The sequence below is a fragment of the Pollicipes pollicipes genome, unplaced genomic scaffold (assembly GCF_011947565.3).
Source record: "Pollicipes pollicipes isolate AB1234 unplaced genomic scaffold, Ppol_2.1 Scaffold_3087;HRSCAF=3621_pilon_pilon_pilon, whole genome shotgun sequence".
Classification (NCBI taxonomy): domain Eukaryota; kingdom Metazoa; phylum Arthropoda; class Thecostraca; order Pollicipedomorpha; family Pollicipedidae; genus Pollicipes; species Pollicipes pollicipes.
In genome coordinates this window covers 2,306,352-2,316,952 of record NW_023596225.1, presented here as the reverse complement: position 1 = coordinate 2,316,952, position 10,601 = coordinate 2,306,352, and the positions used below count along the sequence as shown (strand labels likewise).

Below are 10,601 nucleotides of genomic sequence, written 5' to 3'. Positions count from 1 at the left end.
GCATTCTAAGAAAACTTGTTCAGGTACAAGAGGTTTGGCTACCGTATCCGTGACTTTTTTCATTACACAGTTATCGATGTCCGTGCTCTAAATGGTTGAAAATTGAAAATAGTGACTTGCAGCGTCGATATCTCACTTCGCAAAAATTTGTGCACCGGCATTTTACGACGTCAATATTTTGCGTGTCGGTGAATTGCAAAGCTGACATCCTCCGAGTCAATATTCTGCGTTGCAGATGTTTGCGCATTCGGTATTTAGCCGGTCATTATTCTGCCTGCCGATGTCTTTACGTGTCAATATGTAGCTGCGCACAGTGCTTCAGTGTCTGTTCTATGCCGAAAAGCCATATGGAAGGAAGACGTTTCGTGTGCTGATGTGTGAGAATAACACACGTGTAATTTGGATGAGAGCGTTGTAAATGTTTTGAAAAATCAAAATCCGGTTTATTCGCACATCGCCATGTCAATCCCTCGATCAACAAAGCGTCTCAAACCACAGCCATACAACGTTGACATCATCACTGGCAGAGATGGCTCGCTCGGCACAATTGCACAGTAGATCGGATATTGTTGGCATTTGCTAAGCAGTAGTCGGATGTTGATAGCCATGTAGATCGTTTTCTCCAGTTGTCAAAGGCGGTGTCAAGCAACCACTGAAGCATGCAGAACAATGGGACGACAAAACGCACTGCCACGCATTACGAGCAGTGCAAATGAGAACAAATGCAACCGTGCATGCATGAGCATGGTTGGTATATCACGCACACACACGTCATGTCCAAGCAGTCGTCATAGTCTCAGCGGGCTACGCACGACCGCCAATCAACTCTCCACCGACGGCCGCGTACCCCGAGTCATCCTCCTCGGGGACGCCGTCGTGTGACGCCAGCTCTGGGAATAGGAGATGAGAACTGCTGCCGCTTCCGTCCTCCAGCGGCAGCTCCCTTTGGCTGGAGACGGGCGGCAGCGGCGGGGCTTCGTTAGCGGCTGCGTAGGACGTGCGCCAGTGCCAGCCAGCTGTGACCGGGACGTCGACTCGTGGTGTCCGCTGGCGGCTTCTCGCGACCTCCGCGTACACGGGCGTCTCCGCATTGGTGACCCCAGCGGCACCCGGCCTCGCCCGCCTGGCGTCTCTCCCGTGACCGCTGCCCCCGTCCTGAGTGCCTCCAGCTCGTGGCGGCGACCGGTGTGCCGCCGTCTTAGTGAGGCCCTGCGCAGCGCGGCGCCTCCTGAGGAGGACGGCCAGCGCCAGCGCCAGGGCCAGCAACACCACCACCGCCAGCGACGCCAGCAGCGCGACCGCGGTTTGCGGCACCCTCTGGTTCCGACGTCCCGTCACGAGCGCACAGCGGTGGTCGTGGCCGGCGATTTCGGCCGAGGTGCGGGCGTCGGTGGCACAGCGGCCCCTGCCGAGGAGCTGCCGCAGGACTTGGCGCTCCGCCTGGCTGTGCTGGCCGGCCGCACCGCCGGCCACCAGCCGCCGGGCCAGCGCCGCGCTCGGGCACTCCTGGGGCTGGTCCACCTGCAGACCGTCCAGGCAGACGTGTGTGTCCGCAGCGAACTGCAGCGACCCGGCTTCGGCCCTGCCGATATGCAACTCGCGGAGGAAAAGCAGCGGAGCATGAGCCGAGGCCGACGCCTTCACCCGCAAGCGCGCCATGGCGCCGCCCCCGAGCATGTGGACGGTCGTGTTGTCGATCCAGATCGCTCCGGAGGCCAGCACGTCCAACGAACCGTTTCTCAAGTCACCGATGAATGCGGTGTTGATCCTCAGCTTCTTTACGGACAGTTGGAAGCCGCTGCGCTGCATGACTGATGTGTGCAGGTGGTCGATGCGAATTTCCTTGATGCTTCCGTTGAACGCGAGGGACTGTATGAACGTCAGGTTGGAAGAGCGGATTGTGAGGAGCGCCCACGCTCTGCGGGCGGCTGCGTTCACGCACGCTTGCTCCAGTTGTTCAATGGTCACACCTACCAGTTCCAGATGGTAAATACGTCCTCCAAAGGTTTCACCCCGGCATGACGTCATGCGAACACGCGCCATGGAGAGGTGGGCGAACGCCCCTGCAAACGAGCTCGGACCAGCTGACAATTTCGCGACATTTCTCAGCGCGAGGCGCGGTCCCAATTTCTGAGAGCTGAAGCTGAAGGCGTATTGAACAACAGTCAGCGTGCCGATATCTTCAATGGAGACTATCGCTTCATCAAGCCAGTTGCCAGCCAGCCCCTCAGAGTCTATCCTCAAAGTTTCTATGCCCATAACCGTCAGCGTTTTCAATGACTTGAAGTCGTAAAGTGCCTTCTTGGAGATGACAACATTTTTCGTCCGTGAAATGAGAATGCTTTCAACGGATGCCGGTATGTCACCCTCGCGTACATATACCTGAAACATAAAAAACATTACTTGAGGTAGCACTTCGTTCGATGGGAACGCCGCAAATTTTGCCTCTGCCTACAACTGTCGTTTTCCCCACAGATTATTTAAGTTGATACATGGCTTGTTGATGCGTGAGTGGACATCCAGCAACAAAATTAACCATTGGCTAAAACTACATTTAAAACACAACGTGGGTATACATGCTCTTAAAATTTAGGTGGTACATTTTGATGCAGCACACAATAACATTGATATAATGAACCTTTAGCGTGAAGTGGACTTCGATCAAGATAGAAACCGCGAGCTACCTGCATTTTTTTTTCAAAATTGCTTTTTCAACTTTTATCAAATCTTCCTTTCCTTCTTTTTCAAATGCCGGAGCAATGAAGCAGGTTGGCCCAGAACCGTCGCGCAACTGTAAATGCGGTTTACAGCACAAATGGGTGAAAATAGTTTATGGGGCAAACAAGCTGACATGACAAGATCTGAAGACAAATCAGGGCGTGGGTTAGACCGTAGGCTGCATGTTGTTATCATCCGGAACCACACATTTCTACCTAGTTCAGGGGCGTAGCCCGAGGGCCGAGTGGGCCGAGACCCGGGCCCTTCCCGCATGGTTTCGTTTTATTGCTGTCGCTGGCTGCTGACAAAATGTTCAAAATGTTAGAAACTCTTGGACCGGGAGAGGCTTTAATGTTGGCCAGAACTTTTACTACATTGTAGTGGGAAAGGCGTGGGCCGATCAAAGAGTGTACTCGTGCGTCAAAATCACTACCAACAGGGATATGTTACACTCGTACTGCTGATATACCCCGCCGACATATCTTTCCTTTTGTCTTCTTTACGAGGACGTGAAAATAAACAACTCCATCCATCAGCTGGATTGAAAGGAAACATTTGTTGAAATTAACTCATCTGAAAGCAAGCTTTTCGGTATGATCGCGGGAGGCGCACGCACGATCACTCCAGCCTACAATCCGCGGGCCGGGATTCTGACAGCAGGTGAGCTCACAGAACATACTTCACTGCTTGAACTGGTGGCGCAAGTCGGTGGCGCGACGCTAGGCGGCGCAGTCGGCCGGGCTCTGGTCTCTGAGGCTGGGCTCTGGCCTCTGGGGCCAGGCTCTGGCCTCTGGGGCCGGGCTCTGGCCTCTGAGGCCGGGCTCTGATCTCTGAGGCCGGACTCTGGTCTCTGAGGCTGGGCTCTGGCCTCTGGGACCAGGCTCTGGCCTCTGAGGCCGGGCTCCGGCCTCTGGGGCCAGGCTCTGGCCTCTGGGGCCAGGCTCTGGCCTTTGGGGCCGGGCTCTGATCTCTGAGGCCGGACTCTGGTCTCTGAGGCTGGGCTCTGGCCTCTGGGGCCAGGCTCTGGCCTCTGAGGCCGGGCTCTGATCTCTGAGGCCGGACTCTGGTCTCTGAGGCTGGGCTCTGGCCTCTGGGGCCAGGCTCTGGCCTCTGAGGCCGGGCTCCGGCCTCTGGGGCCAGGCTCTGGCCTCTGGGGCCAGGCTCTGGCCTCTGGGGCCGGGCTCTGGCCTCTGGGGCGGGGCTCTGGTCTCTGAGGCCGGGCTCTGGCCTCTGGGGCCGGGCTCTGGCCTCTGGGGCCGGGCTCTGGCCTCTGGGGCCGGGCTCTAGCCTCTGGGGCCGGCCTCTGGCCTCTGGGGCCGGGCTCTGGCCTCTGGGGCCGGGCTCTGGCCTCTGGGGCCGGGCTCTGGCCTCTGGGGCCGGGCTCTGGCCTCTGGGGCCGGCCTCTGGCCTCTGGGGCGGGGTCGGGGGCAATCATAACTCGCGGTTGCGCAGGTGGCTGTGCAGGCGGCGGCGCAGGCGGCCTCCGGAACTGCGCTGACGAGGACTCCGGGACTATCTCCGGAACGGCCTCCCCAATGAAACTGTCGAGGTCGCCGAAGCAGCTGCCTAGGCTACGTCAGGAAGATTAAGGAAATCATCTTCTATCTTGGAAGTTAATTTTAGGCCTTTGGTGATCTTTTAGCCTAAAGCTGCCTGACAATCACTCCTTTAACATTGGTAAATCAACCATTGTGCTTCTAATCGTTTCATTTTAAGAAACACCCTGGAAAGTGGTCAGAAAAATACTTCGGCATTTTCTTCGGACAACGTAAGTATTTTAGTGTCAGCCGTGAAGGTGAAATGTGGGTAGGTACGATATAATCCATCGACACTAGGTGATAACCTGCGTGTGCGTGTGCTTGTGCTTGTGCGCTTACGTGTGGGCTGTGTGTGCGTGTGTGTGTGCGTGAAGGTATGCGTGTACGAGTTTGCAGTTGGTGATCTGCGCAGAATATAGGATTAAAGGGAATGCTCCACATTTGAAGATAATGAAGCAAATATCAGATGTAATAAAATAAGCTTACTTAAACCTATTGGCATGTTTTAAGCGGAAGACACTGCTCTCGAACTGATTTTAAGAACTGAACAAGAACTGATCTAGAACTTTTCCTCTTACTAATAGGCTCCTCAGTACGTCACTGTTTCATTGCGTCGTGGAACGTTGTATGACAGCACTCACTCGTAGTTCTTCATTTTCCCGCATGGTGACCTGTGGCAGTGCTGGATGTGTGCTGGACCAAATTTAGTTAGGTGCTCGTGTTTTAGCTCTTTCTCGTGATGTTCTTGCATATTTATCCATAAGTCTAAGTACTTGTATTCACATACTCGGTTAGAGCGCTGTTTTAAAGTATTTCGATCTCGAGTCCTATTTCTGCAAAGGCTTGGAAGAATATGTAACTTCCTTAGTTCTGTAGCACGAAACGTAATTTGTGTCAAAATGTTGCGTAATTTGCACAGCATTGGTGAAAAGCCAACTGACGATCGCTTTATCTAGAAATCGAGCTGCCGTACGCCAGATATGAACGACTCGACAATTCCTGTTTCCTTGAAATCCGCATGGTGAGCCGGAATGGCAGGATTTGAATAATGCTATTATAGCGTCACAGATGCCTGGGTAACCTCGACGTAGCCTGCACGAAATAGTCTGCACATGTTTGCGGATGTGTAACTCAGAAACTGGAAAGCTTTAAGGCTTGAGAAAACTGTGAAGTGCACCGAATGATCTTCAATATGGCTATTTCAGTTCAAAACGCCATACAAATGTGGAACATTCCCATTAATGAAAACTTTGTATTGATTTCTGGCAACTTAGACACCAAATATACACCAAATTGACACCAAATATACTTAAAGGAGCGAACACCACATCAGTGACATCTCCTGCATCACATGTGTTAAATTCTATCGGCATCAGTTTTAAGTTTACGTTGTGTGTAGTTAGGTGCAGCGGCTATGACACGATAGCTAGGGAGAAGGCGGGGTATTATGAGAGTTTTCCTGCAGTGCAATAGGCGTAATATTAAATGCATAAAAGTTTGGTTGCATACATCTCCCGCTTCTCCGCACTCCTGGCGCAGGCCGTAGGCATGTACTGTGTGGTAGGTAGGCACGCAAACTGTCTTTTGTCGTATTTTTGGCGGTTCGAGTTTCTTAATCGCGGGTTTGGAGGCGGACAATCGGACCAGATCACTCATAAAGCGAAGACAACAGCCCCATTTGTGGAGGATCGGCAAGGCGGGCCGGCGCCAGCAGACGATGATTCGATAAGATCAGCGCAGGTGAGCGGGATGAAAGAAGAACTATTCGTGCATTACTTCCACCCAATCCCTCGAGCGCCACTTTATGTCATTTTTCACAGCAACTTAATGACGCGTTCTGGTAGATCCGAGTTAGCACAACATCTGCAAAGCGTGGAAAGGAGTTTATCCAATTATTCCCTGTGCTCTAGACGTTTTAAATTGCATTCAACAGACCACGTAGCGTCGCTTAGCATTCCACTGCACATTCGTCCACCCATGGTGTTCGTTGTGGCCCCCATTCTCTAGATATATGAGGCACATTGCTAGTTTTTGAAACAGATTCGTCAGGCCCTCACCAAATTTCGTCAGAATTTTCCTTCATATATCTGGTTCGTGTGTATGTCTTGTCTTGCTAAAAAAACCAACGCAAACAGCTACTGACGTTTAACAAAGTCGTCTGGCTTATGGGCTAACATTCCTGTACTTTTGACGCCTCTGCTGACGGCGTTCGTAGCTTGTCACCGTTAGGACTTAAACTGTGGTATGTAGTGACACCATGACCTATATTTTGAATCTGTCCCCCCCCCTCATAGAACAGCAGCATGCCTTCGCGATTCATCAACTAAACATTGCCAGCGTCAAATCCAGGTGACTTGATTGGTCCACGCGCTGATTTAATGGCATCAAATTCACCCCACTGATACACATATTCACATACGCATATGCGCTCGCGTACACGCACAGGCACACACACGCACACGTACGCACGTAAACGCACGTACGTGCACGCACGCGCGCTCATTCCCGCACACGCACATGCCACATTACTCCGAGTTCGAGCTTAGGCTCTGGAATCCTGGGCCCGAGTCCGGGTTCATCTTTTTCACGGCCATTAGTCACGAGTCACGGGCCTTGTGGTCGGTTACCTCAGTTCGGGCCTATTCCCTCAGCACAGAATGGTAAGAAATAGAGGTGTCCTGACATGACCGTTGTCAGAGTTGCCAGGGTTGGTGTTTGCAGTGAAGGGTAACTCAATCTATGACGCATTAACGTAAAATACTAACCATTACCTAAGTGCGCAAACCTACCTAAGCGTACATAATTTCTCATATTGTTGTGATGTGCATGTTTTGCCATGTGATTTCATTTCGGGTGATTTGCATCCATTAATGTTGGCTGACCTTATAAACGTTTACACTCGCAATAATCGTCGTGCACACTATTTACACGACCTTGAGCCAATCTAGTTTGAGCCTGGTCTCGATGCTTTGGTTTGGCTGCGTGCCCAGGGCCGAATGCCGGGTTGATAAAACCAGTTAAGCTCAAATAAGACGAGAAACAGCAAAACCTGACCTGACACAGCCTTGGCCTTTTCTACAATCACCTTAGAAACCTCGTTAGCTAGCTCATAGAGATGAATATACAAACAAAGTGCGTTTTTGAGATACTCGCCACCTCCTATAAGGCCCGTCAGCGAGGCGGACACACGAGCCGTCTGCGCGATGTTACTTTTACAAAGAGCCGGCGCCACACGAAACGATCTGGCTGAAACTAGAGTGAACTTAGCTTGCCTGACGTTCTGCCAAGTCACATTAGGATGCTCCTCGGTGCATGAGCTCCGAAAGTGAACGCTACCGGTGTTGATTCTAATTCGAATCAACCTAGGCGATACCAGCGGAAAACGTCAAAAAATATGAATGAACAAAAGCCTATTTCGACAAAATTGCGGCGATGATGACGTTGCGGTAGTCTCTTCCCCGAGATGGGCGTGGTTGATCAGGACTCCACTTCATGACGTGTCACATGTGCATGGACAATGACAGGAACAACCCTGTGTGCATGGACGACGGAGATTTTCTTATATTGGTACGCATTTCCCAATGCGGTCCATCACATTCATGTCTCCTGTTATTTGGCAACCACCTTGGGTACGCGTTTTCATTGTACGCGTCAAGATCTAACCGAAAGTGTGTTTTGATGCCTCCCTCATCTGACACGGTGGCCTCTGGAAGAGCCTACCTCGACAGTCGCCAGGCGACAATGTCAGGTGGACCAAACGGCTCAAACAACAATTCAAACAACAATGTTAACTTATGGGTGAAATGCATGGAGTGAAAACAATAGGAAATCCACGTGCTTCGAAATATCACCCGTTGTGTGTGTGCAGGTCAGATTCTCATCTGCGCCTAGAGAACATCTCAATTTGGCCAACCTTTCAAATACAATCTCGATACGAAGAGGAGCGCTTGAACGAGACCGTTTTCATCATAGAGGAAAATCGCTGCTACTTCAATAAAAACGTCACGCTTTATGACCCATGTTAGAATCAAGACTGGCGCTGGGAATTCAGAGTCAAGTGGCTGTTTGCGTACGAGATCAGCTCATTAGGAGCTAAGGTATTGTTTATAGTGCCGATGGAAGAAGACCAAGAACATATTCTCACCTCTTGCGTGTCGGAGCAGCTGCAGTTTACAGACAAGGCTTCGGCGCAGCTAGGCGCGACAACGCAGCATGGAATGTCACACACCCTGAACGGCTGACCACTTCGATTTGCCGTCAGCAGCCCTGCGAGCGTCACAATCACGGCAGCTGACATCGTAGAGCTGCGAGACGGTGACCTCCCACTGGCAGGCTGCGGCGCGCAGTGTTAGCCTCAGGGTTATCCTGCACAATGCACACCACTCAGCAGCAAGTCAACAGCCTCAGACGTGTCAGAGATAGTAGGACAAGTCCCGGACGTGGCATCCGGCTTGGCAGGCCGTATTCGTCGGGCCTCCGCAACTTCCTGGTGCACTCTATAATGCAAAGGGCCGAAGGGAATTGGCGATGACTATGTTCGTCTTGCATAACCGAAAACAATGTCGAAGCTGGACCGGCAACGGTAAGCCGGCAGGATTCCAAACCCAGTAGATGAGGAAGCTTGCAGATCATTCTTAAACTTGCGCGCTGAGACTTCGGGGTCGCTGCAGTGAATTGAGCCACAACCGATGTAATGCGAATGAATACTGGGGGGCATGCTCGGCACATCTGAGTAAGGGCCGGTTTTCGTCCATTCATTTCCCTATTTCGATATCATATCAAACCAGGAGACGACACCACATGGTTCTAGTCACACACAGGTGAGAAATATGCATATATACATATGCATATATACATATATATATATATATATACATATATATACAATCATATACAAATACATATATATATATATACATATATATAATATATAAATATATAAATATATATATATATATATATATATATATATATATATATATATATATATATATATATATGTGTGTGTGTGTGTGTAACAGCCACTACATTAGCACAGCACTCAGACCCTGGTTGTAGCCGGGTTCCCCCAGTCGGGTTACCACAATCGTCTGCGATGACTTATCAAAAATAATCGCTTGCGCCGTTTTCATTCGGGCCAACCTGCTTGTCGTTCAACGGGTGGAAACAGTTTGACACTTGTGCAAGAAGGTGAGATGCAATGTAGATGTACTTTTTCAAGACGCTGCTTGATCGGTGGGGAGGTTTTGAAGCACCGGAATCGTTGGGCAGCTGACCACGGACAACTTGTCGCGCGGGAGTTGTATTTTTAGGGGTGGGGTGGGGGTGGGGGTGGGGGGTGGGGGTGGGGGTAGAGGTGGGTGTGAGGGTGGGGGTGGGGGTGGGGGTGGGGGAGTTCAGTGTAAGGTGCAGCGGGGAGCGTGGAGAAGGCACATGTTGTCTCCCACGGCCACAATTTTCGACAGTCCCGCATTGCACCTTGGCGCTGAATATGATGAATAACGTGGCCTTACGCTCATTATGTCCGAAAACGCAGCGAAATATTCTGCAGAGTTTTTTTCGGGATACTGCAATGAGGCTAGTCTAACCCTGTGATGCATTTTTTACATCTATGCAGTCCAATTCAAGTCTCTTATGCCTTATCAACCCAGGCTTGATGAGCGGCAGTCCATTTTATCGATTTGTTTTGACTGCCTCAATAATACATCTCTGGTGTAATAGTAACAGGCGGGATGGGGTGGGGCGGGGTAGAGAGGGGTCCCTCCCTAAGTTACTGAAGGAGCCCCAATCGGAGTAGAGCCCTCCGACTAGCATTTGAAGGTCGGGGCCTTCGGGCCGGGAGCCCTCAACGAGAGCTATCCACCTTTTGGGACATATTTCAAAACATTTTCTTGTGAAACCTCGGGACCAGTTACGTCTCATGACAGCACTGAACAGTGCCGCTGGAGTGCCATCAGTACGAAACAAGAAGATGAGTTTTTGTTATTTTCGAAAGAAAACTACCCTTCTTCCCTGCAGTCGCCACAGCTGTCGTCATGACAACGGCAGAACGTCGTCATCATCGCGTAGCCATGACTGCGACGTGACTACGCCAGAGGGCGGGGTGACTGTGGGGTGATTACCCCAAGCCCACTCCCAGCTGCTGGGGGTGGGGCTGGGGTTTGGTGGTGAGGTTGCGCTGTCAGCCGCTACTGAGTGAGGCCACTGCGCACGAGCGTTTGTGATTGGCAAAGCGGGCGGCAAGGGCCAGTTACTGAGAAGCGCATCGGTTGCGGTTTAAATCAGTGCGTCACTTGCAGACCATGTAACACTCCGTTTCCCAACACCAACGGCGGCTTGGTAAAG

At 51.3% G+C, this 10,601-nt stretch overlaps 1 protein-coding gene across 1 annotated transcript; it reads right to left on the bottom strand.

Moving 5' to 3' along the window:
• Positions 1 to 428: 428 nt before the first annotated feature.
• LOC119090370 (uncharacterized) lies at positions 429 to 8,594 on the bottom strand. Its single transcript, XM_037213169.1, has 2 exons — positions 8,401 to 8,594; positions 429 to 2,382 (listed from the first exon to the last, which is right to left on the bottom strand). Exons 1-2 carry the CDS (start codon positions 8,551 to 8,553, stop codon positions 805 to 807), a joined length of 1,731 nt encoding a protein of 576 aa, XP_037069064.1. The 5' UTR covers positions 8,554 to 8,594; the 3' UTR covers positions 429 to 804.
• Positions 8,595 to 10,601: the final 2,007 nt, after the last annotated feature.

Bases quoted from the DNA above. Each gene is read 5' to 3' on its own strand.
- LOC119090370 (XM_037213169.1), bottom strand. From the start codon at position 8,553: ATGTCAGCTGCCGTGATTGTGACGCTCGCAGGGCTGCTGACGGCAAAT. The intron at 2,383-8,400 runs GTGAGAATATGT...TTTATGTTTCAG, and splicing joins GCTGCTCCGACACGCAAGAG to GTATATGTACGCGAGGGTGA.